The 25,690-nt window shown below is 40.8% G+C and overlaps 2 protein-coding genes, 1 long non-coding RNA gene and 1 pseudogene across 8 annotated transcripts in view; 2 read left to right on the forward strand and 2 right to left on the reverse strand.

The window, feature by feature from the left end:
• Positions 1 to 84: 84 nt before the first annotated feature.
• On the reverse strand, positions 85 to 4,334 carry HSPA5 (heat shock protein family A (Hsp70) member 5). The gene is made up of 9 exons (XM_020874356.2): positions 4,227 to 4,334; positions 3,923 to 4,145; positions 3,593 to 3,824; positions 3,046 to 3,183; positions 2,645 to 2,757; positions 2,160 to 2,550; positions 1,799 to 2,036; positions 1,321 to 1,488; positions 85 to 999 (listed from the first exon to the last, which is right to left on the reverse strand). Exons 2-9 carry the CDS (start codon positions 4,042 to 4,044, stop codon positions 437 to 439), a joined length of 1,965 nt encoding a protein of 654 aa, XP_020730015.1. The 5' UTR covers positions 4,045 to 4,145; positions 4,227 to 4,334; the 3' UTR covers positions 85 to 436.
• Positions 4,335 to 4,853: 519 nt separating this feature from the next.
• On the forward strand, positions 4,854 to 17,526 carry LOC139030397 (uncharacterized). Its single transcript, XR_011482767.1, has 2 exons — positions 4,854 to 5,012; positions 11,678 to 17,526. It is a non-coding gene; the product is annotated as an uncharacterized lncRNA (long non-coding RNA).
• Positions 10,490 to 11,680, reverse strand: LOC139030396 (heterogeneous nuclear ribonucleoprotein H3 pseudogene; annotated as a pseudogene).
• A 3,363-nt stretch (positions 17,527 to 20,889) lies between the features above and the next one.
• GAPVD1 (GTPase activating protein and VPS9 domains 1) overlaps positions 20,890 to 25,690 on the forward strand; it is a 67,842-nt gene continuing 63,041 nt past the window's right edge. For 2 of the 6 annotated variants that reach the window (XM_020874396.2, XM_020874401.2), the window contains exon 1: positions 20,894 to 21,038. The gene's annotated coding sequence lies outside the window, so the exon portion shown is untranslated. Of the gene's footprint in view, positions 21,039 to 25,690 lie in introns of all 6 variants that reach the window. The other 4 variants (XM_020874378.2, XM_020874386.2, XM_070452935.1 and 1 more) reach the window with 3 other exon arrangements.

The raw sequence follows: 25,690 nt of genomic DNA on the forward strand, positions 1-25,690 counted from the left end.
CCTGAACACTCCCAACACATGAGTCTAACCTTAAAATAAATGACTAACCTAATTAGAAGCTTTATCACAAAAATTAGACCAGTGTAAATAACAAACATTTATTGGTGTCACTTATGGTAGAAAAAAGTTCCTACACCAGTTACACATGACCCAATTGTTAAATAGAACATTTTCAAGGTGAACAAACTCCCTAACCCAGCTTTTTTTTTTTTTAACCCACTTTTGATGATAGCCAATTCCTCCTTGCCCCCCACCCCAAGACATGTGAGCAACTGCTAATGAAAAGCAGTAAACAGCCACTTGGGCTATAGCATTTTCAACTCCACTCCAAGGTGAAGATTCCAATTACATTCGAGACTTAAGTTCTCTCAATTTTCTCCTAACGAAAGTTCCTGAGTCCAGTATTTACAATATTACAGCACTAGCAGAGCAGTGTCTACAACTCATCTTTTTCTCCTGCTTCCTCCTCATTGGTTGGGGGAGGGCCTGCACTTCCATAGAGTTTGCTGATAATTGGCTGAACAATTTCTTCTAGCTCCTTCTTTTTAGCTTTGAAATCTTCAATGTCAGCATCTTGGTGACTTTCCAGCCACTCAATCTTTTCTTCTACAGCTTTTTCCATGGTCTCCTTATCTTCTGAGGAAAGTTTACCTCCCAGTTTTTCTTTATCTCCAATCTGATTCTTAAGAGAGTAGGCATAGCTTTCCAATTCATTTCTTGTGTCAATGCGCTCCTTGAGCTTTTTGTCTTCCTCAGCAAATTTCTCAGCATCATTGACCATTCTTTCAATTTCTTCAGGTGTCAGGCGATTTTGGTCATTGGTAATTGTGATCTTATTTTTGTTGCCTGTACCTTTGTCTTCAGCTGTCACTCGAAGAATGCCATTCACATCTATCTCAAAGGTGACTTCAATCTGTGGGACACCACGGGGTGCAGGAGGAATTCCAGTCAGATCAAAAGTTCCCAGAAGGTGATTGTCTTTCGTCAGGGGTCGTTCACCTAGAAGTCACACACACACAAATTGTTAGTTGTTACTGACAAACATTAGTACATCTGGATCTCTACACTTAAGTCTGTAACAGCCTGTAGTGGCAAGGGCACTCTATCAACTTAAAATGCCAGCTCAGAAGGCATTTTTAATGGGAAACACTGCCAGACAACAGATTTTAGTCCTGGCTCTACCAAACTCAACACTAAATGAGGGCCTCCTCACCTGAAACAGCAGGTGCTTCTTTCCTTAGTCATTTCAACAGTGTACATTAAAAAAAAAGTCAAACTCTTCAAACACACATCATGGTATTAACAAATGTAAGCAATTACCTTCATAGACCTTGATGGTAACAGTTGGTTGATTATCAGAGGCTGTAGAAAAGATCTGAGACTTCTTGGTGGGCACCACAGTGTTCCGTGGAATCAGTTTGGTCATGACACCTCCCACAGTTTCAATACCAAGTGTCAAGGGACATACATCAAGCAGTACCAGATCACCTGCAAAAGTAAGTTAATTGAGGTAAGTTCCAATTCAGGAGTCATAGGAGCAATACCAAGCAGTCCCCACGATCAATAAAACTTCATCTTCTCCATCTTGCCACTTGGTTAGGTTCTACGCAAAATCATTTCAGAAGCAGAGAATTAAATACAGCTGCTAAGGATCTTGAGACTTCCCAGTCTTGTCATCACTGTACCCTTTAACTAGCTCTGTGAGCTTGCTGCTTGTATTCTATTGCTTTCTAAAGCAACAGCTAACACTCTTCCCATTAAGCTACTGAAGCACTGTGGACAATGCTGACAGACTGACCTGTATCTTGATCACCAGAGAGCACACCAGCCTGGACAGCGGCCCCATATGCCACAGCCTCATCTGGGTTTATGCCTCGGGATGGCTCCTTGCCATTGAAAAACTCTTTAACCAGCTGTTGAATCTTTGGGATCCTAGTAGAGCCACCAACAAGAACAATTTCATCAATATCAGACTTCTTTAAATCAGAATCTTCCAACACTTTCTGGACAGGCTTCATGGTGGAACGGAACAGGTCCTAGAGTAAGAGACACAAGCACTGTGATGATACCTGTCATACCCACAAATAGTCAAAATCCCTAAATGCGCTGTCCCAAACTCAGAGTCTAACTAGATCTCATTAGCAAAACAAGGAACATACCATGTTTAGCTCTTCAAATTTGGCCCGAGTCAGGGTCTCCGAGAAGTCTTCTCCTTCATAGAAGGACTCAATTTCAATTCTGGCTTGATGTTGGGAAGACAGGGCCCGTTTGGCCTTTTCTACCTCACGCCGGAGTTTCTGCACAGCTCGGTTATCTTTCCGAACATCTTTGCCAGTCTTCTTTTTGTAAAGCTTGATGAAGTGTTCCATGACACGCTGGTCAAAGTCTTCTCCACCCAGGTGAGTATCTCCATTAGTGGCCACGACTTCAAAGACACCATTATCAATGGTGAGAAGAGACACATCAAAGGTTCCACCACCCAGGTCAAACACCAGGATGTTCTTCTCCCCTTCCCTCTTATCCAGGCCATAAGCAATAGCAGCTGCTGTACTGTTAAGAGGAATGAGAAAGAAAAACAAACCTTACTTAACTTTTCCCTTTCCACATTTGGCAAATGTGCCATACTTTTGAATTTAACACTTACGGCTCATTGATGATCCTCATGACATTCAATCCAGCAATAGTTCCAGCATCTTTGGTTGCCTGGCGTTGGGCATCATTGAAATATGCTGGTACAGTAACAACTGCATGAGTAACCTAAAATGATAACAAAAGGTACGTTAGACATTTTATCATACAGTTTAACCTTTATTTAAGTTACAAACTATCACTTTATTTTTAAGATACATAATTATATGTGTGTGGACTTGCAAGCAGTGATAAATGAAAAGACTCTAGTATTTTGTTTAATCTCCAGTAAAACATGCAAGTAATTAAAACTGATGTACACGGATGTCAGACTTTTAAAATGATGAAAGCATCTACACAACACAATCAGAAATGGTAATAATAATACTGCTCAACACTGTTCTGGAAAATACCTACCTTCTTTCCCAAATAAGCCTCAGCAGTTTCCTTCATTTTAGTGAGAACCATGGCAGAAATTTCTTCAGGAGCAAATGTCTTTGTTTGTCCACCTCCAACATCAACTTGAATGTATGGTTTAGTTTTCTTTTCAACCACCTATGTGAGAGAATAATTATTTTTTTCAGACATAGAAGCAATGACATTTTAAACCTTAAAAGAAAGAGGACTGTCTGAGACTCACTTCCTTCTCCAAAGTTGGGTTTACTTTGGACCCTTTGAGCTGAATATTTGGGGCAGAAATATTTAAGGTGTCGAAGGTGCCTTACAATTACAAGTCACTTCAGTTTTAATCAGTCTCTTAATCCTAAACTACTGTCGACAGAATAGTTACGCATGAAATTCCTTGCCAACTTTACTATCTTCAGTTCTGAAATATACTAGGAGTATAAAATAAAATTATATACACACATCTATATCCTCTTTGCTTGTGCCTAAACTTTTTAATCCTAAATACTCCCATCACCACCACCCACTATCTATTTAGAAGAGAAAAACCGGCTCGAACCTTGAAAGGCAAGAACTTGATGTCCTGCTGCACGGAAGGATCGTTCCATGTCCGGCCAATGAGTCGCTTGGCGTCGAAGACTGTGTTCTCAGGATTGGAGGTGAGCTGGTTCTTGGCTGCATCGCCGATCAGACGCTCCCCTTCAGGAGTAAAGGCTACATAAGACGGCGTGATGCGGTTGCCTTGATCGTTGGCGATGATCTCCACGCGGCCGTTCTTGAACACCCCGACGCTGGCGGAAAAAACCGAACGGAAGGAATCAGCACCACGATGCTCCGGGCAGCCCAGGAGACCACGCCCCATTTCCCCCTCTCCTCAAACCCCACTTACCAGGAGTAAGTGGTGCCCAGGTCGATGCCGACCACCGTGCCCACGTCCTCCTTCTTGTCCTCCTCCTCCGCCCGTGCCGTGCCGAGCAGCAGCAGCACCGCAGCCACCAGGGAGAGCTTCATCTTTCCGGCGCCGTCGGCCAGTCGGTCAGCAGGCAGCTATAGGGCTTCGGAGGAAAACCAGCCACAGGCCGCAAACACGGGACCACACCGAGGTTCCTGAGCTGAGGATGACAGGGCCCCGGATGAGGAGAACAGTGGACAATGCGAAGGGCAGGTTCGAAAAGACAGGCCGCAGCACCTACCTCTCAAACGCAAGAAAACCTCAAGTGGATGTGTCTGTGAAGTCTCGGTCAGCGTCGACCGCGCCGTCGCCTACTCCGCTTATATACCCTCCCCCCAGCCCCGTCGTGGAGGCCGCCGATTGGCGAAGGCGCAGCTCGTTGGACGTCGCTGATTGGTCCAGGCCACCAAGCTGGCCGCCGCGGATTCGAAGCGGCCTCCTCCGCAGCTAACGTCATCGCTACGCCCCCCGGGCTGACTCATTGGCTGTTGGGCGCCCCCCAACAATCACCAATGAGACACAACATCCGCCCCGTGCTCCAGCTCCATTGCTTTAGCAGCTGCCTATCAGTGACGGGACCTCTCACCCCGAGGTGGTTTCCGCCGGTAACAGCTGAGGTCCCACCTCCACGCTGGGCCCTGAGGGGATCGGGGCCCGTTCGGCGTGCCAGATGTCCCCGAGGCAGTAGGACTTGAGTCCTTGCCTTCTCCACGACCCGCCCGCCTAACCTTCCTCCGTCCCTCTCGAGGGAAGCGACTGTTTTCTCCTCCCTGCCTCCATCCCGTCCCAGGCATGCAGGTGTCAGCGTAGATGCTGTGATCACCTCCGAACAAATTTCTCTGCCCTTTATAGCCGCCACAGGTACTAGTGTCGTGGGGTCTTTTGTTGCTCATCATGCCGCAGCTCTCGAGTTGGGACCTAGTCTGGGCACTGCCCGGTCGCGATTCATGGCTCCTACTACTTATATGCCCCGGCACCCGCTATCCCGCTGTCTTTCCCAGGTCTCCCCACATTGCCTTGCCCCACGGTAAGTCCCGGGACAGACCTGACCAAAGTAATTGACTCCTATACAGAGTCCCCTACACATGTGGCAACCCTGCCCTTAAGAGCGTGCTAATGCCATCACTCCCACCTTGGGATGTATCATTTTTCTAGCTTGTCACCCCTTGTCTTGCCTCTCCTTGCCATCATTTCCTTTTGTGGCTCAGATTATCATTTACAATGCCTTCTTCATCCTTCATTGATACCTTTTTACCTTCACTTCTGGAAAAGGTCTGATTGTGCTTAAATGTATTTAATGGACAAAGATCTCTAGATAATGCCATACTCTTGTAGCAAAAAGTATAAAGGCTGCTACTTACTTTAGCTTTACTATGTGCTAAGCATTATTCTTTTGCCTTTTGGTCCTTACAATTCAATACTTGGCATTTTCCATTTTACAGATGAGAAAATTGAGACCAAAGAGATTGTCACAGAGCTGCTAAGTGATAGTTAGCATTGATATCCAAGTAAGCTTGACTCTGTAGCCAATGCTCATCATAAATTTTTAAATTTGTTTGTTTTTTTGGCCTCTGTAGAGCATGTGGGGTATTAGTTCCCCAACCAGGGATCAAACCCATGTCCCCTGCATTGGAAGCACAGTCTTAACCACTGAACTGCCAGGAAGACTCCCAACAGTTTTTTAAAATTAAGTTCACTTATTCAACAAATCATTTTAGAGGCCCTACTAGAGATGGGTCAAAGGCCTGATACAAAATATTTTGAGATGCTTACAGAAATTTTGCGGGACTTAACCACAGTCAGGAGCTAGTGACTCCAGTGTTTTTTTGCACTAAATGGTTTCCTGAGATTCATTGGTATGAGCAGTACTATGTCTAAATAGCACTGAAACATCTTACACATAGTTGACTGAGATGCTGAGCCTAGGAGTCAGTACTCAGGAATTTTTCTTTCTCCTTTAGTGCTCCTCAGAGGTTATGCTGGTGACTCAGTGTTGACTCCATTACAATTGAAGTTGCATCATGAATCTCTTTCACAGGGCTTGTAATACTGCTGTAACAACTACCCTTCTTCAGGTTACATCAGTCCATCATCAAGATAGACATCACCATTCCACCACACTAGAGTTACATATCATTTCAAGCAAATTTTCTGTATGTATCATAGTCCATATCCATTAAAAACAGCTCTCAATTTCAGCCTCATCCTTGATTGATGAAGTAGCCTTTGCAGCTCTCCTTTTCTGAGATTTAGAAAAGTGGTATCTGGCTAACTGCTAAAGAGAATTGAGTATATTGGTGGTTGTAGTATTTTTAAAAGTCAAATATATTAGGTAAATTATAGTGTATTCCAAAGTGCAATCATTTATGGATTGAGTAGGAAAATCAGTAAGTAAATTTTAGTTTGCTGAATGTTAAATATCAATAATAACAGTGCTAAGTTATCAATATTTAAGTGCTAAATACTATGCTAAAAGCTATAAGTGCAATATTTCTTTTAATCCTTCAGAAAATATTTTTTAAACCTCTACTTTGGGGATAAGGAGTATGAAGCTCTAAGAGGTAAAGAAACTTGGCCAGGAAATCACACAGTTGAGAAGATATGGAACCAGAATTTGAACTTTAGCAGGTTAATTTTTAATTTCTGTAGTGTGGGTTGTCATCCTGAACTTCAGGTTCATAAGACTTCTGTAGTTTTTAGGATATAGAGTAGTTATACAGTTTACAAGTATTTTGATATTGGTGATAGACAAATGTAGATTTTTATCCAGTAATTTAAACAAGCTCATTTTACTTGTGCTCTTATGGATAAGAAAATAGATTTCTATTCCCATCTGATCTCAGAAAGCTAAGCAGAGTTACAATTGATTAGGATTGGATGGTATTTAGCTCCTAAATCTTCCTTTCTGAAAGGGAATTAAAGGCATAGAGCAAGAAGGAAAAGGCCAATGTAATCAACAAGTTGAATATTTAGACCTTGATAAGTTCACATACTTTGTTGGAGAGAATATTCAGCTAAGAGGGCATATGACCGTGGAAACACCCAGCCTCCCAGAGCCTCAGTTTCTTCATCTATTGAATGTCAGGAATTTCTGTCCCTCCTTGTCTTGGTGGCTTGTTTCAAGGATCAAATGAGATATTGTATGTGAAAGTTGTACAGTAGTGGTAATGCTATTATTTATCATATAAATATACTATGCGAATAAATTTTAGAAGCTCTTCAAGAAAACCACCTCTTGGGGTGGGAGGGGGGACCGGGATGGGGAATACATGTAAATCCATGGCTAATTCATTTCAATGTATGACAAAAACCACTGCAATGTTGTAATTAGCCTCCAACAAATAAAAATAAATGGAAGAAAAAAAAAAAAATAAAATAAAATAAAAATACAAAACAGCCCTGACCAAATGGAGATCCAAAAAAAAAAAAAAATTGTTGAGTGAATGAGTAAATAAATATTAAACTTAACTCTGAAAAAAAAAAAAAAAGAAAACCACCTCTTGAGAGTTAATTTTCAAGATTACTTTCTTTTTTTTCAAGATTACTTTCTATGGGAAATAATGTTTGGTGATCGCATTGAATTTGACAAAAATTTTTGGAAATGCTTTGAAAAGTTTTACATCTAATTACTCTCTTGTATTGGCTGCATAGATGTCTTTTTTGATTAAGAGACGGAATAATTTCTTAGCCTTCATTAAATAACAAGAGAGTGAGAGAAAAGTATATCTCCCTAATACCCAAGCTGGGAGTAATACGAAGTATGAGTCATATAAGATGTTTTAGTACTTCTGATAGTGCAATATGTCATTCAATAAGTTTCTTTGTCTTTCACTTAAAAAATAACCTTAATAATTAATAAGGAACCTTCCCCACACACAAGTGAAAAGTAACAGATAGTGTGTTTTTTGTTCTTCACATAAATATTTTTGGTGAAAGGCATTTAGGAGGGTATATGGTGTCAGCGTGATAGAGAAGAAGGATCTTGGAGTTTGCAGGCATAAAAACGAGTTCCAGTCCTGTCACTAACTGGCTGTGACTTAGGGTAAGTCACTTAATCCCTCCAAGGCTCTGTTTACTAGTCTGTAAAATGGGTGTAATTCTGCCTCCTCACAAAGCCATTTATGATTGAGGTACTTGATTAATTATAAAATATTTTATACATAAAATGCTTGTTTTAAGTTTTCTTCTGTCTTAAGTTTTCCTTTGAAGTACAGTAAGCTATGGAGGGGACCTCCCTGGTGGTCCAGGGGCTAAGACTCTACCCTCGCAAGGCTGGGGGCCTGGGTTTGATCCCTGTTCTTCAGGGGACTAGATCCCACATGCCACAACTAAGGCCCAGTGCAGCCAAATAAATTTAAAAAAGAAAAGAGGAAGGACTGAACATAACGAGCTACCTGTAGATTTTGAGTGATAATATTTGATATGTTTTAAATTTTTTTTTGTTGTTGTTTTAAATTTCTAAATTTTAAAAATAGGAAATATATATACATAGCATATACTTCAAAGGGTACAGTATACAATATACAGTGAAAATAAGTTGGCCTGCCACGCAGTCCCCAGCATGTTACCCTACACAAGTGAAGGTTACTGCTCTCGCTGCTTTCTAATGTTGCCTTGTAGAGATGTTTTATTCACACTCAATGTGTGTGTGTGTAACCCAGTTTTATTTTATTTTTTTTTTTTTCTTTTTTTTTTTCCCATTTATTTTTATTAGTTGGAGGCTAATTACTATACAACATTGCAATGGTTTTTGTCATACATTGAAATGAATTAGCCATGGATTTACATGTATTCCCCATCCCGGTCCCCCCTGTAACCCAGTTTTAAAACCAATGGGAGAGCATAGTGCACAAATGGTTTCTGCTCCTTTATCCACTTAGCTATGTTTCTTGGAGATTGTCACAAATCAGCTGCCTCCATTTTTTTTTAATGTCATACTGGGTGCCCTGAATTGAGTATCTACTACATGGTGAGTGTTTTATACATTTTAAACAATTTTATTATAAATTACAGTGTGGATACAGAAAATACAAATGTACAGTTTAATGAAAAACAAAGTGAATCCCTAAGTATTTAATAACTAGGCCAAGAAATAGAATGTTATCAGTACCCAAAAGTCCTCATTTTTTCCCCTAGCTAATCACAATCCCCTCCTCCATTAAAAAAAGTGACTTTTCTGGACTTCCCTGGTGGTCCAGTGATTAAGAAGCTGCCTGCAAATGCAGAAAACACAGGTTTGACCCCTGGTCTAGGAAGATTCTGCATGCCACAGGGCAGCTGAGCCCGTGTGCCCACAACTATTGAGCCTGTGTGCTAAGAGCTGCAGCAACTGAAGGCTGCACATCCTAGAGCGCGTGCTCTGCAACAAGGGAAACCACTGCAATGAGAAGCCCGCACACGGCAACTAGAAAGTAGCCCAGGCTCACTGTTTCTAGAGAAAACCTGCCCCCAGCAATGAAGAGCCAGCGCAGCCAAAAATAAATAAATAAATAAAATTTTTAAGTGACTTTATTGTTACTGTCTTCAGAACTTAACCATGTAAAAATACCTCCTCAAACATCATGGTTTAGTTTCCTTTGTATTTTTTCACTTGATGTAACAGAATCCAAGAGTATATATACTTATGTCTGGCTTCTTTCACTCACGTTGTTTTAAAGTTTTATCCTTATTGTTATGTGTAGCTCTAATTCATTCACTTTCAACTGTTTAGTAACCCCAAGACAGCACAATTTAGGTTGTATTTAGTATTTTGGCTGTTATGAACAATGCTACTGTGAAGATTACTCTGCATGATTCTTGGTACACACGCACATGAATTTCTCTAGGGTATATGACCAGGGTTTTGGCTAAGATCAGGTGTGTAGTATCGGGGCTTCCCAGGCTACACATCGGGAGGAGGAGGGGCCCCCTTCTCCCAATGCAGGAGGCATAAGAGATGCAGGTTTGATCCCTGGGTCAGGAAGATACCCTGGAGTAGGAAATGGCAACATGCTTCAGTACTCTTGCCAGAAAAAGTCATGGACAGAGGAGCCTGATGGGTTACAGTCCATCAGGTTGCAAAAAGTCCGACACAACTTGAGCGACTGCGCCTACACAAGGATCAAAAGGTTTCATTCAGTCAGTTCAGTCACTCCATCATGTCTGACTCTGTGACCTCATGGACTGCAGCACAACCAGCTTCCCTGTCCATCACCAGCTCCCGGAGCTTGCTCAAACCCATGTCCATCGAGTCGGTGATGCCATCCAACCATCTCATCCTGTGTCATCGCCTCCTGCCTTCAATTTTTCCCAGCATCAGGGTCTTTTCCAATGAGACAGTTCTTCACATCAGGTGGCCAAATTATTGGAGCTTCAGCTTCAGCATCAGTCCTTCCAATAAATATTCAGGACTGATTTCCTTTCCAAAGCCTGGAAAAACCATAGTTTTGACTATACGGAACTTTGTTGGCAAAGTAATGCCCTGCTTTTTAACATGCTGTCTAGGGTTTAAATATCTTCAAAAGGTTTATTTATTTTTTTTTTTTTTTGGTTTGAATATAAAAATTTATTTTTTTAAGTCAAAGTATGCAACAAATAAAACCTACAGAAAACAGATTTTCCCATCACAATCTGTTGCTTTACCAAATAATATTTTGAAAACACATTCCTTCAGTCATTATAAAGTTCTTAAAATACAAAAGAAAGTAATTCTGTAAGAAAGTCTAGTAGACCAGATGCTGTTTGTCAGGACTTTTATATGTGTGGTTATGCTTTTAGTACATCCCAAGCCATCCACCTCCACTCATGCCACCTTGCCCGTAGTAACCGCCACTGCCTCCACCACCACGGCCATAACCACCCAAGCCATCAGGAGTACCATATCCTCCACTGTAATTGTTTCCCATTCCCATTCTTCCAACAGATCCATAGCCTCCCTGATTATCCATTCCATCTCTGCCGTAGCCTCCCATTCCAGAACCTCCCATTCCAGAGCCGCCTCCAGGAGTTGAATTCAAGAAAAGTTCAATGTATCGATGTTGCATGTTATTCTTATCTTTAGACATGGCAGCTACCGCATCTTCATGTGTCACAAACTCTACATCTGCTTCTCCTGTTGCTCTGCCATCAGCTCCAATATCAATATGCACTCGGATTGGATTTAGTGGTGAGAAGAAATTAGCAATATCATTTTCAGTTGCACGAAAAGGCAGTCCTCTCATATGTACAAAATGACCACCATGAAAACCCGAACTTGCATCACCAGCTCCACCATAACCATGTCCTCCCATACCTCTTCCATCTCTCATTCTGTCATCAAAGCCATCATTTCCATAGCCATAATTATTATAGCCACCATAGTCATCAAAACCTCCATAACCACCATCATATCCATCACCTCCTCGTCGCATTCTGTCATACATACTTCCACGCCCAGCTCCATAATAACCCCCTCTTCCTCCTATTGGTCTATCATATGGTCCTGGTCGCTGGCCCAGCAATCTTCTTGGTGGATCATAAAATCCTTTGATTTCACTCCTGCTACTTCTGAAGATCTCAATATACCTTGAAAGAACTGAACTATTTCCTCTTTGCTGCAACCAAATGGCAGTCCACGAAGTCGTACTGTCCCATCACTAGCGTCATTTGGACCATTATGTTTCATAACCCAATCCATCTCAATACCGTTTGATTTAAATGCCCCTTTTATTTCAGATACCCTGTCGGGCGACAGTATCGCCGACTCCGGTGCCCGCGGGGTCTGGTCGTGAGGAAGCAGAAGTCACCCGCCTCAGGTAGAGCCCCCACAACGGTTCTTCCAACCGTCTCTAGCGGGGGCAACCGCTAAGGAAGCTGCGCAGCAGACCTACTGGCTTGGGGGATGGGAGAGAGCGAGCGAGGAGAACTCTTCAAAAGGTTTAAATATGTTTCAAATATAGTAGATCATGTTGAACTACTTTCCAAGTGTACATTCTCACCAGAAGTTTATGAGAATCCCAGGTGTTCATGTCATTGTCAACACTTATAAACTTTGACAGCCTGAGGCATGTGTACTCGCTTCTCATTGTGGTTTTAATTTCTCTGATCATAAATGGAGTTGTTTACTTATATTTTTATTGGTCATTTTGATTTCTTTTATGGGGTTCATAGTTATGGTTAATTACATAACATATACTACATAACATAGCAATGAGATAGTTGGATAGTATCACCGACTTGATGGACATGAATTTGAGCAAACTCCAGGAGATAGTGGAGGACAGAGGAGCCTGGTGTGCTGCAGTCCATGGGGTTTCAAAGAGTCAGACATGACTTAAGACTGAATAAGCACAACAAGATAAAATTAGCAAAATAGGCCCGGGGAAATCAGAAGTCCAGATTTCCAAGAATCTGCTCTCAGTGGGGTAACATAAGACATGCTTAATTGCTCCAGCAACAATGTGTCACAACATGTATAAAATGTTGCCAACCAAGGAAGCTCATCTGAGCCTAGGATTCCAGGATTTTTATTGGGGGTCAATCAGGTATACAGTGCACATCCAGAGAGAAGATGTTCACCAGAGAATACATACTTATTAGTATAAACCAGACAAACAGGTACAATGTGGCTCAAAAACCCCAGGCATGTGTTATTATTTTTTCCTTTCTCTATTCTTTTTCAAATTCCTTTCCCATTTAGGTTATTACAGAGTACTGAGCAGAGTTCCCTATGCTATACAGTAGGTCTTTATTGGTTCTTTACTTTAAATATAACTGTGCACATGTCAATCTCAAACTCCTGATCTATTCTTCCCTCTCACACTGCCCCCCGGTAACCATAAGTCCATTCTCTTAGTCTGTGAATCTGTTTCTGTTTCTATAAATAAGTTCGTTTGTATAATTTTTTTTAGATTCCACATATACATGATATGACATATTTGTCTTTCTTGATTTCTGAAATTGTCCATTTCTCTATTTAGAGTTTTATTTTGTAATTAGTTAATTCTTTATACTCTACATATTAGTCATTTTTTCAGTTATATGTATTGCAAATATCCTTTCACCACACTGTGGCATGTGTTTTCAACTCTCTTCCTAGTGTCTTTAAAAACCTTTTACTTTTGAAAGCATTGCAGACTTGCAGAAAGTTACTTTGCCAATAAAGGTCTGTATAGTCAAAGCTATGATTTTTCCAGTAGTCTTGTAAGGATGTAAGTGTTGGACCATAAAGAAGGCTGAGTGCCAAAGAACTGATGTTTTTGAATTGTGGTGCTGGAGAAGACTCTTGAGAGTCTCCTGGACAGCAAGGAGATCAAACCAGTCAATCCTAAAGGAAATCAACCCTGAACATTCATTGAAGGACTGATGCTGAAGCTCCAATACTTTGGCCATGTGATGCGAAGAGCTGACTCACTGGAAAAGATCCTGATGCTGGGAAAGCTTGAGGGTAGGAGGAGAGGGGCCAACAGAGGATGAGAAGGTTGGATGGCATCACTGACTTAATGGACATGAGTTTGAGCAAACTCTGGGAGATAGTGGAGGACAGGGAAGCCTGGAGTGCTGCAGTCCATGGTGTCACAAAGAATTGGATATGACTGAGCAACTGAACAACAAAAACAACAACAAAATACTAAGAGTCCCATGTACCCTTCACTCAGGTTCCTCCAATGGTGACATCTTACATAGTTGGAAAAACTAGGAAGTTCACATCAGACCATCACTTTTATCTAGACCACACATTGTATTCAGTTTCTACCATCTTTTTAGCCTGTGTGTGTGTATGTATATAATCCTATACATTTTTTTTTCCAAGAAACATTATTATTTTATTTATAGCCCCACTGTTTCATATGTACATTTATGGACTGTCCAAAAGCAGTATTTTTTTAGTAACCTTGGAAGTTTAAAATACTCTAAGCAGCTCCTGAAGATCAAGTTGTCAAATTCCTCACCAAGGACAGCCTTAGATAATCTGTGTGCTCCCAGATAGTAAGTATTCAGCTGGCAGCCATCTGTGCTTCAAGCTTCCATCTTTCACCTGCAAGGCCGGTGATATTCATTTCTGCCAAATTCTGCACCATGACACAATTATCAAGATCTAAACCTTAAGTGACACTTCTGCGTTGACCTGATTTCACACTGTGACAAGGTCAACATACCTGCAGTTATACTGTGAAGCCTTTCCCTTTCACACATAAGAAATCCCCTCTTCTATTAAAAATTCCCTGACATACAATCGAGGAGCAATAACCTTACCCCCATCATCCCATCTCCTGATGTGGAAAGGCAGACCTGGGGCCTCCTGAGTTCTCACCATCAGCGTGGTGGAGGCCACACCAGGACGCTCCCCTCCACGTGTTCAGGACGCAGAAACCTCAGGCCAGCAGGGTTGTGACAGGAATCTCTCCAGACCCAGGGAGTCTGCATGCCAGGGACCCGGCCCGCAAAGGCCTGGTGGCAGCTCGCCCCAACCCACCCGAACCTCTGGAGAAGAACATCCCTACCGAGAGCAAAGACTAGAAAGCAGTCTCATACTGTTTTATCTGATGGGTAGATTCATGTAACCATCACTAAAATTAAGTTAGAACCTAATGCTATTTCTGATGACCAAATTGTTTGACAAACAGAAAACATCAATTTTTTCTTTTATGGTTGTGCTTTTTATATCTTGTTTAAGAAAAGATTCTTCATACATTGTAACTGAGTGCTTGCTTAGTTGCCCAGTCCTGTCCAACTCTGCAGTCCTTTGGACTGTAGCCCGCCAGGTTCCTCGGTCTATGGGACTTTTCAGGCAAGAATACTGGAGTGGGATGCCATTTCCTCCTCCAGGGGATCTTTCTGACTCAGAGATCGAATCCATGTGTTCTGTGTCTCCTACATTGCTGGCGGATTCTTTACTGCTGAGCCCTAGGGGAAGCCCATACATTGTAATTAAATTCAAATTAAATTCAAATCAGTTAAATTCAAATATAGATAATGCACCAAAGTTTTAGGTTGCATTAACATTATAGCTCCTATCATTCTGGACATAACTTGCAATGGTAGAAAAATAAGTTTTATAGTAGATGTCACTGCCCTGAAGTATGAGTTGCATGATTTATAATCTTGTTCTACAGGAGTCATTTTTATCATTTCCAGTAGTCTCAAATTTTAGGCTTTTATCTGTTCTCAATTTAGCCAATAATATAAAATTCCTTGGCAAATGTTACAAAACTATATGACTATGTGAATACATTAATACATTGCTACATCAGCTTCATAATAAATCAACCTCTGAATATCTGTATTTCTGAGCCTGCCAGTGGGGGCCAGTGCAGGACAACCAAGGACACAGAGCATGGAATAAGGCTATGGCTGCAATCTTGTTCTCTACATTCAGCTGGACTGTGTAAGTGGAAAAAAGGATTTTGTGAAGGAACTCTTTGCCACCTATGTACAGGACAGCATCCATGCCTGTCTTCCTGGATTTTCCAGAGGTTTAGAAAAAATTTTCCCATTAAAACATAACATATAGTTAATTCACATTTATTTTTTTGTTATTCAAAGTGTGATGAATCAACCTAAATGCCTATCAATAGGAGATGCTAAACTAGGGTAGAGTATACTATGGAAATATTGTATAAGTTTCAAAACAATGAGGTAGATTTTTATGTATCTATATGGAAAGATGCCAGGATTTATTATTACATGAGAAAAGTGTTACAGAACATGGAACAGTATGTTCAATGTGATTCTGTTTGTGTTAAACACTCCACCATTTGCCAAATCTGAGTGGGTACCTATCAAGTTGACAAGTGTGGCTCCTGGATGGAAATGGATGGGAATCAAGAGGAATTTTTGACCTATTTGTATTGCATACATTAAAAATTTTTTTAAATTTTCTTTTTATTTATTTTTAAAAATTTTTTTTCATTTTATGTTGGTGTATAGTTCATTTGTCAAGGCTATGGTTTTTCCAGTGGTCATGTATGGATGTGAGAGTTAAGACTATAAACAAAGCTGAGTGCTGAAGAATTGATGCTCTTGACTGTGGTGTTGGAGAAGACTGTCAGAGTCCCTTGGACTGCAAGGAGATCCAAGCAGTCCATCCTAAAGGAGATCAGTCCTGGGTGTTCATTGGAAAGACTGATGTTGAAGCTGAAACTCCAATACTTTGGCCACCTGATGCAAAGAGCTGACTCATTTGAAAAGACCCTGATGTTGGGAAAGATTGAGGGCAGGAGGAGAAGGGGACAACAGAGGATAGGATGGTTGGATGGCATCACCGACTCAACGGACATGGGTTTGGGTGGACTCTGGGAGTTGGTGATGGACATGGAGGCCTGGTGCGTGCTGCAGTTCATGAAGTTGCAAAGAGTCGGACACGACTGAGAGACTGAACTGAACTGAACTGATAGTTCATTTACAATGTTTTGTTAGTTTCAGATGTACAGCAAAATGATTTAGTTATACATACTTCTATTATTTTTCAGATTCTTTTTCTATATTACAAAGTATTGAGTAGAGTTCCCTATGCTATCCAGAAGGTCCTTATTATGTTTTTTATATATAGTAGTGTATATATGTTAATCCCAACCTCCTAATTTATCCCTCTCCCCTACCTTTCCTTGATAGCTCAGTTGGTAAAGAATCCACCTGCCATGCAGGAGACCCCAGTTTGATTCCTGAGTCAGGAAGATCCACTGGAGAAGGGATAGGCTTCTCCAGTACTCTTGGCCTTCCCTTGTGGCTCAGCTGGTAAAGAATCCACATGCAATGTGGGAGACCTGGGTTCGATCCCACTGGTGGGAGGATCCCCTGGAGAAGGGAAAGGCTAGCCAGTCCAGTATTCTGGCCTGGAGAATTCCGTGGATTACAGTCCATGGGGTCGCAAAGATTCAGACACTTTCACTTTCCCACCTTTCCACTTTGGTGACCATAAGTTTGTTTTCTAAGTCTGTGAGTTTCTGTTTTGTAAATAAGCTCATTTGTATCATTTTTTATTTATTTATTTTTGTATCATTTTTTAGAATCTATATATAAGCAATATCACATGATATTTGTCTTTGTATGCTTTACTTCACTTAGTATGATAATCTCTAGGCCCATCCATGTGTGTATTATATATATATTTTATAAGAACAAGAATGAATATATTACTTGTTGGGTTGAAAGTAAACTTTATATAAGAAATTAGTAAACAGAAAACAACTAAGTTAGCCTTTAGCATTGAATGTTTGCCAGCTGTTTGAGATTGAATTATATCAAAGTATAACATTTATGTTTTGACTTATGATAAAAAGCTTTGACCTGCATCCTCTGGTTTTACCCTAATAACAACCAAATGGGATAGATAGGATTGGTGATGTCTCTGTTTTACAGTTGAAAATACAGTCTTGGAATTTATTCATAGTAAAATTATGAATTTTCTGCTATATTGGCTTCTATTCATGTTATTGCTAATTTACTTATCACCTAGTTTATAATTTAATTGGCTCAGATGAGACACTAAAATTAATCTTTGCACAAACAAGGATGTACCATTGCTTCAAACGAATTCATTTCCCAAACCCGTGCCCAAATAAATAAAATTTCACATAAATGAAGTCTTTGTTTTTGTTTCCCTTTCACCTTGCTCTCCCTCTTCCTAATTTTTATTTCTTTCTGGATATGACCCTGTTTTTCTTTCTGGTATAGCTTGCTCTCAATTAACTGTCATATTTCTCTCCTACGTATAGATGCACAATAATGTAAATTTTACTTTTTCCAGGGGCATGTACTTTTTAATCAGGATCTCTTGAGGAACAGCCTCCAAATTCAAATGAATGCAAGTATTGGACTAGATGATCTCTGATACAGCTCTAACATCCAGGATTCAACGTTTCTGTCACTAACGATGACATTTCAGGGAGCTATCAGGGACATGGGGAAAAAATGTTTTTGTCTGGAAATACCAAAAGCCCCTCAAATCACTTGGCGTAGCACCTGCTTTCTCTTCTTGCATCCAAGTACTGGCTGTGCACAAACAAAAGGAAAGAGAACATTTTAAAAAAATTGAGTTTGTCACTGCTCTCTGCTTCTGTGGCAGAGTAGTCTGGGGATTATGAGGTCAAGAGTTTCAAGAACTGAGCTCTAATCTAGATCCGGCATGATTTTTGTGACTGTGAGCAAGTAATTTCATTTTCTCTGTATGTCAAGGAAAGCTTGGTGATGTAGTGGAAAGAAAAGGGCTTTGACCACAGCTCACTGTATTCATCCCATTCATTTTTTTAAAAAAAGAAAACATATATTACATCCTAAGTAGGTAGTATGGCAGGTTCCGGAGAGACACTGGTGAACAAAATGGGGTTCTCTCCCTTTGTAGTGAAGTGAAAGTCGCTCAGTCATGTCTGACTCTTTGCAACCCCATGGACTTTAATCCATGGAATTCTCCAGGCCAGGATACTGGAGTGGGTAGCCTTTCCCTTCCCCAGGGATCTTCCCAACCCAGGGATCAAACTGGGGGTCTCCTGCATTGCAGGCGAATTCTTTACCAACTGAGCTATCAGGGAAGCCCTCTCTTCCCGTAAAGTGTACTATTAATTGATTCCGAGCATCCTTTCACCTTCTGAGTTCACTTTCCTTTGTGTAAAAAGTGTTAAGAATAATCTACATATTCCATAAGAATTATTGTTACAATGATCCTTTTCTCCTTTTTTTTGGCCGCGGTGGGTCTTCACTGTGTGGCATAGCTAGTTGAGGCCAGTGGGGGTTACTCTTTGGTGCGGTGCATGGACTTTTCATTGCACTGCTTTCCCTTGTTGTGGAGCCTGGGCTCTAGGTGTACAGGCTAGAGACAGGCTCAGTAGTTGGGGCTCAAGGGGCTCTAGAGCACAGCTCAGTCGTTTTGGCTTTTGGGGCTCTAGAGTGCTGTTCAGTAGTCATGGCTCTGAGGCTTAGTTGCTCTGTGGCATGTGGAATCTTCCTGCACCAGGGATGGAGCCGGAGTCCCCTGCATTTGCAGGTGGGTTCTTATACACTGTGCCACCAGGGAGTCCGGTGATCCATTGTACTGATGTGCAGGCTGTGTTCCTTGGATGTACTAGCTGGAAGAAAATATTGAGAACTACTTATCTAGGTCAAGTTCTTCATTTATAGGTTGACAGAGGACTCAAAATGACTAACTGACCATCCCAGTATTCTTTTTACTTACTACACACTGCAATTTCTTCACAACCCTTAAGAACATTTTGCAACTTTGGGGGCTCTTTCCTTCCCCTTTAACCTGGCCTGTGTGCTCCAGCCCATTTATAGCACTGTACTCAGGGTTAAGTGAGAACAAACTGAATGCATTTCATTTTGCTGGACTCTTCCTTAGCGATCCTCATATGCCATTTCTTTCCTGAAATCCAACCATTCAGTAAATTCAAAGTGTTACTTCCTTCCTAAAGTCGTGGCCCATCAATGTGATAAAGACTTTCATCAAGAATCTGAATGCACTTTATAACTTAGCTCATTATTATGATCCTTAATCTGTGTGATTATCCTTTTACCCTAAATTATAAACCATATTCTGTTGCTTTTTTTCATTCCCTGGTTTCTGTGTGTGTGTGTGTGTGTGTGTGTGTGTATGTTAGTCGCTCAGTCATGTCCGACTCTATGCGCCCACCAAGCTTCTCTGTCCATGGGATTCTCCAGGCAAGAATACTAGAGTGGATTGCCATGCCCTCCTCCAGGGGATCTTCTCCACCCAGGGATTAAACACAGGTTTCCTGCATTACAGGCAGACTCTACCATCTGAGCCACAAGGGAAGCCTCTGGTTGCTTTGGACAATGTTTATAATAGAGCTGTGGAATAATCTCTAATCGAATTCTTGAGTCAGTTGAATGGCAATATGATAGCAATAATACCTGATGAGCTAACCACAGAATGCTCTTGTGATTAAACAAATAAAAAAAAGAGGCAATAAATCTGAGGCAAATTTTGACAATTTCTAAAGATAATACATCAAGGAGAATGACTAAATGGAAAGCGTTCTGGGAGCTGAATCATATTTAAGTTGTTGCAAAACTGACAATTTTCACTTTTTTTTTTTTTTGGTTTGGAGACGCCTAGTGTTGAAGGATATAATTATTGTGTTCAAGTTTTTGAAAGATTATCAAGGGGAAAACATTCTATATCGCTCCAAGCAGCATAACTACTAGCAGTGGAAGGAAGTAAAAGGGAAATAGATTTTGGTTCAGCAGAAGGATTTTCTAATATTAAACGCTGCCCAACAGTTGAGCAGGCAGTCTTACTTAAGAAAGTGAGCGCTCTGAAATTTGAACTGTTGAAATAGAAGTCGGACGCCTATCTGGAGGGAGCGTACAAGAGGTAATTCATGCCCGGGAGGAAGTTGGACTAATGACTTTTAAGGTGTCTTCCAATTCTAAGGTTTATAGGAGTGTTTAGTTAACCTGACATTTAAATATATGTGAATTGTTTTTATTTTTAAAAAATTGTATTAAATAGTTAATCGACCTAAAAACTCACACAGTTTACACTAAGTAAAATTTGATAAACATAGTGGGAAATCAGGTTTAAGACTGAAAACCCAGATGTCATTAAAGGCAATTAATGACACTTCTAACAGAAAGGAAGAAGAGAGAGCTACATGGGTTTCGAATGATGTGTTCTGGCCAAGTGACACTTGTCACCTAAAACATAAATGCTATAAATTGTTTTACTTTACACATACTTGCTTAGACAGAATTTTTAACATTCAGCGGTACCGTACGCGAAAGCAAGAGCGAGTCTTTGCGGAACAACTCTCCGAAAGCCCTTTCTCGATAACCCACCCGCGGAAGACCGCTCCAGCCCGCGGCGGAGTCGGGAGTGCTGGGTGGTGGATAAAACCGGAAGAGGCGCCGCTGGCCGCGGGTCCGAACTACCAGTCCCAACTACCAGTCCCAGAGGGCCCCGCGGCTCTGCGCAAGCGCGATGGCTTGGCGGCAGCGCCGCCGCAGGACGCAGGGAAGCCAACTAGCGAGTGGCGGCGGTGGGGCAGCGGCTGTGGCAGTTCGCGGCGAGAGCGACGGCTCCGAGGCCGGGTGACGGTCCGTCGCAGACCTTGGTTTCCTCCTCCGTAAGATCTTCTCGGTAAGTGCACGACCCCGATCACTCCGCGCTGAGTGCGCGGGCTCCTCGCCTGCCGGCGGTGCTGCTCCGGCCTAGGGCCGCAGACTGCGCCTGACGGCGGGCCACCGGGTCCAGCTGACTCCTGGGCCCTGGGCCCTTCCCTCCAGCGAGGGGAGAGGTGGGGACGGAGGCACACGGTTCGGTCCGGAGGGGAGAGGAGGCGGCCCGCAGGGGACCAGGCAGCCTGGGGCGGACAAGAGGGAGGGACGCGTGGGGGATGGGATGGGAAGGGAGAGCCAGAGGCGAGCGACCTGGCAGCTGGAGAACTGAGAATGGGAGGCGAGAAGGTGCAGTGTCTTCTGAGTGCCGCTGGTGAAGATGTCTTGGTTCGGAGACGCTTGACAAGCTGGACTCAAGGGCCTGAGGGTGGAGGGGCAGCCCACTTACCAAAAACATACACACCATAGTTGGCATCTTTCCACTTCCTGTTGGAGATCTGTAAATAAGAAGCTGTCGGTTGCTTCTGTCGCCTTTCCTGCAACTTCGTCTTTCATTGACTGGCAAAATTTAAACGGGTGCTGGCTAAGCAAAGCAGAGAAATAAACAGGTAGTTCTGTCTGTAAATCTGCGTAAAAACAGGGAGGCGTGGTGGTCCGTTCAGATGAGAGGTAAGTCAAAGGAGAAATCAGTGTTTTTATTTTAAAATTTGTGCTAAAAATCAGTTTCAGCGAGGCTTTAAACTAGAAAGGATTTTAAACCTGGGATTCAGCAGTTGGTGGATAGAATTCAGGAGCTCCTTGAACTAGAATGAGGACAAAACACGTCTTTATTATCTGATAACTGTATTGTCATTTCCTTCACTTATGAATATAAGCAACAAACCACAGTAGAATTAGCGATACCTGTGACTTTGTCACCAGTATAAATGATAGGTATTTTTGTGTCATATTTACAGTTGTTGTAGCTATCTCAAAATATCGTTTATGGTATACTCCAGTAAAACATTTTAAAAGTATCATTTATGCTTATAATTTCTTTGGATTATGGTATTATCAGACTCACTGTTAGACCTTGTTATTTAATTTGATAATAAAGATGCACATATATTACAATATCAGGGTTTTCTTTCATTCTTTTGCTAATAGTTCAGTATAGTTAGTTTCTTTCATAATGGCATATAGTTAATTATGCATTTTAAAGCAATCTGAGAAGGGGGTCCATAGGCTTCACCAGACTACCAAAGAGACCCATGGCTCAAAAAGACTAAGAATTTCTGAAGCAGAAATAAGTTTTGGGGATCTGTAAGTTGGCTTGCAAGAATTAAGAAAAAAGTCAAAGCAGATAGGACAATAGTGTAGATGAAAGACGGAATTTTTGTAATCAGGGCAATAAAAAATCAGACTGTAGTCATAGTTTTGCAAAATAGAATGGACCACAGATATTTCACTCAAGGTCATGAGGAATCAGCAAAATAATCTGAGGAAGAAAGGGAAGTGAGTACTTTGGCCCTTAGATTTTTGTATGAAGTACCTCCAGCTGCTAAGTGATTAAAGGAATTGAGTCCGCCAAACTCTTGTGTAAGTCTGTGAAAGAAAATTTTAGTGTGTGCTGTTTTTCTTTAGGTCAGGTAGGTAGTATGACTTTTAAAGGGGAGGGAGAGGATATTCTAATTGTTCTATCTTTTTTTGGATGGGGGCGGGGTGGTGGGCCACACTGTGAGGATTGTGGGATCTTAGCTCTGTGACAGGGATCAAACCCGGACCCTGGCAGTGAGAGCACTGACTGCCAGGGAATTCCCCAGTCTAATTTTTCTATCGTGAAGTGAAAAACTGCAGGATCTCTCTTCGAGTCTGTTTTTCTGTTGCTGTTCTTTTCATACATGACAGAAAGTAAATGTTCAGCTTAGAGTTGAAGAGTTTTACTAAGTTTTTTTCTTGAAATTTCATTTTAAATTCTTGTAGTTCAGCTTCTTTTTGGCATCAGACTTCTCACTGACAAATTACTCTTAACATTTTTTTCAGATTATGTGTAACTGGAAGTTTGCGCTTGTTTGTAAAGCACCTGTCAGCATCTTGTGTGAGATATTTTCCCCTCTAAAATAATAGCTATAATGAAAAACCAGTGCAGCAGACTTTTTCTAGAAAGGATTAGGGGAGGGTGTGGAAAGCTGAAGAAGAGTCTTTTGTGAAATAGATGTTGGTGCTGAAATAGTTTGTGTTGACTTAAACACACTGTATTACAAATGACTGCTAGACACTTTCTGTGTCCTTATACTGCCTCTTTCATCATTCTTTCTCCCCTGCTCCTTTATTTTATTTATAGCATGTACCTATCTGGCATCATATTATTTGTATATTTGTATATATTTATACCTAAAAGATCAAGAGAATTTAGATTGGAGCTACCACTACTAAATGGGAGAGTGGAGATTGGGCAATGCTGTGTGGATATGCCATTTGAACTGGACATTCAGTCATAGATGTGATTAGCTACAGGGATACTGGAGAAAGGCTTCAGTTACAGGGAACAACTTGAACAAAGACAAGGACAGAGGAGTTTGTAAATCAAATAAACATCTAAGTCAACAGGTCGACCTCCCTCCCATCCATCCGTTCATCCATCCAGTGCGTTAGGTCTGTAAAAGGAAAAATGAAAGAAAAGATCATATATAAAGGCAGTTTGGGATGAACAGAGGCTGAGGAATCTAGGCTCCCCATGAGAGTATGTGACCATTTGCCCCCAGATGGATCTCTCCCTCCTAGAGCCCACCACAGTGACATTGCTCACAGGGAACCTGAAGTCTCTTTGCTGAAGAACCAGAGAGGCAGCCTGGGGAAATGAAGAGTGTGCGGTGTGGAGTCAAGCAGATCTAGTCTTGAATTCCTTGTCTGCTGCATAATAGCTGGATGATTAGGCAGTAAGTTATTTGACTTCTCTAAAGCTATTTCCTCATCTGTATAATGGAGGTGATAAATAGTTGTCATATAGGATTAACCCGAGAAGTAACTTCAGGAACATGGTTTTCACTCAGTAATTGCTAGTTATCTTTTGGCATTCCAGCTTTCAATGGTGCTTTCACCCTTTCCCACCTTCTTGCCTCGTCCCTGACTTTGAAACAACCACTGCTCTTCTGGTGCCTTCTTGGGCACTCTCAAGTGTTGTCACTTCCCACTTCACCCAGGCGGCTCTGCTGCGAGTTTGTGAGCAATTTTCCAGTGGTGACACTTAGCACCATACAAGGCGATGCTGCCTGGGCATTCTGGAAATGGCAACAATATGTATTAACTTTTGTTGGGTGCACCTAACAATGCAAAATTTGCCACTCTTTAAATGTAATGTGCTTCAGTTTAAATTAGCTTATTTGGAAAAATTACCCTTGATACTTGCAGGAAATTGTAGCAGGAAAGTAGATACATTCCCAATTGTAAGATCTTTCACTTTTATTTATTATTATTATTTTTTAGTAGTGAGTGTATTGGGGAGTTGGTTACACATTACCATTCTCCAGAATAAAGTATGATTTTTTTGAGGGGTTAAAAGTCTTATATATTAAAAAAAAAAAAGTCTGATATAAGTGGGATCCTTGGGCTGGGTTGGGGGCATGGGAGGGAGATTCAAGAGGGGACGGATATATGTATACTTAGGGCAGAGTTACAGTGTTGTATAGCAGAAACCAGCATGACATTATAAAGCAATTATCCTCCAATTAAAAATAAACTAAAAAATAAATTAATTAATTAAAAAAATAAGTGGAATCCTTTTTACTTGCTTAGGAAAGACCAAAAATAATTGAAAAACAATTTCTTCTCAAGTGATTAATTAAAATTTCCCCTTTAGCTTTATGCTTATTCACCACACACATTTCCTTCTCTGTAGTTAATTTTTTCTTAGGTAAGAAGGATTTTAGCTATGTTTTTGTTTTTTTTACATTTGAACTGCCTAGAACACAAATTCTGTATGTTTGCATAGGATTGTTTGTGGCTTTAACTCTTAAATCCTAATAAAGATATTTTCATTTGTAAAGGAACAATTTCTGTATCGTGTACAGAAAAAGCTTTTGACACAAATTTTTTGACTTGTGGTTTGTAAAATTATAGACAATTAAAATTTCCTTCTTTGTGTTTACCTATATTTTCTTATTTTTTGGATTTATGTTTCAGTATATATTATGATTTTGTAAAGACATTTTCAGAAGGGAAGTTCTTCATTGTTTCTAAGCTGAAACCCAGTTTTGAATTCTGCAATTCAGAGGTCAAAAGAAGTGGTGAATATCTGTTGATACCTTAAGTTCTCATATTTAATAAATAAACGGTTGAGCAAATGTTTAAGAAAATACAGACTTCCTAAGGGTCTTTATAATGTCTTTTTTCTTTTCTTTTTTAAGTTTGAAGATAAACTAGATACTTGTTAAGTATTTATACCCAAAAGGAAAATATAACTTTAATGCTAACGGTGTAATTAAATTGTATATATTAAGCCAATATTATCTTTGTATTCATCTTTTTTATAAGCCATTTAAAAAGGATAAGACTACATAAAAAAGAATGAAATATTGCCATTTGCAGTAACTTGAGTGGACCTAGAAAATATTGTACTTAGTAAGTCAGAGAAAGACAAGTATATGATACCACTTATATGTGGAATCTAAAAATAATGCAAATGACTTTCTATTC

The sequence above is a fragment of the Odocoileus virginianus genome, chromosome 2 (genome assembly GCF_023699985.2).
Source record: "Odocoileus virginianus isolate 20LAN1187 ecotype Illinois chromosome 2, Ovbor_1.2, whole genome shotgun sequence".
Taxonomy (NCBI): domain Eukaryota; kingdom Metazoa; phylum Chordata; class Mammalia; order Artiodactyla; family Cervidae; genus Odocoileus; species Odocoileus virginianus.

Bases quoted from the DNA above. Each gene is read 5' to 3' on its own strand.
- HSPA5 (XM_020874356.2), bottom strand. From the start codon at position 4,044: ATGAAGCTCTCCCTGGTGGCTGCGGTGCTGCTGCTGCTCGGCACGGCA. The intron at 2,758-3,045 runs GTAGGTATTTTC...TTATCATTTTAG, and splicing joins AGGCTTATTTGGGAAAGAAG to GTTACTCATGCAGTTGTTAC. The intron at 2,037-2,159 runs GTATGTTCCTTG...CTCTTACTCTAG, and splicing joins AATTTGAAGAGCTAAACATG to GACCTGTTCCGTTCCACCAT.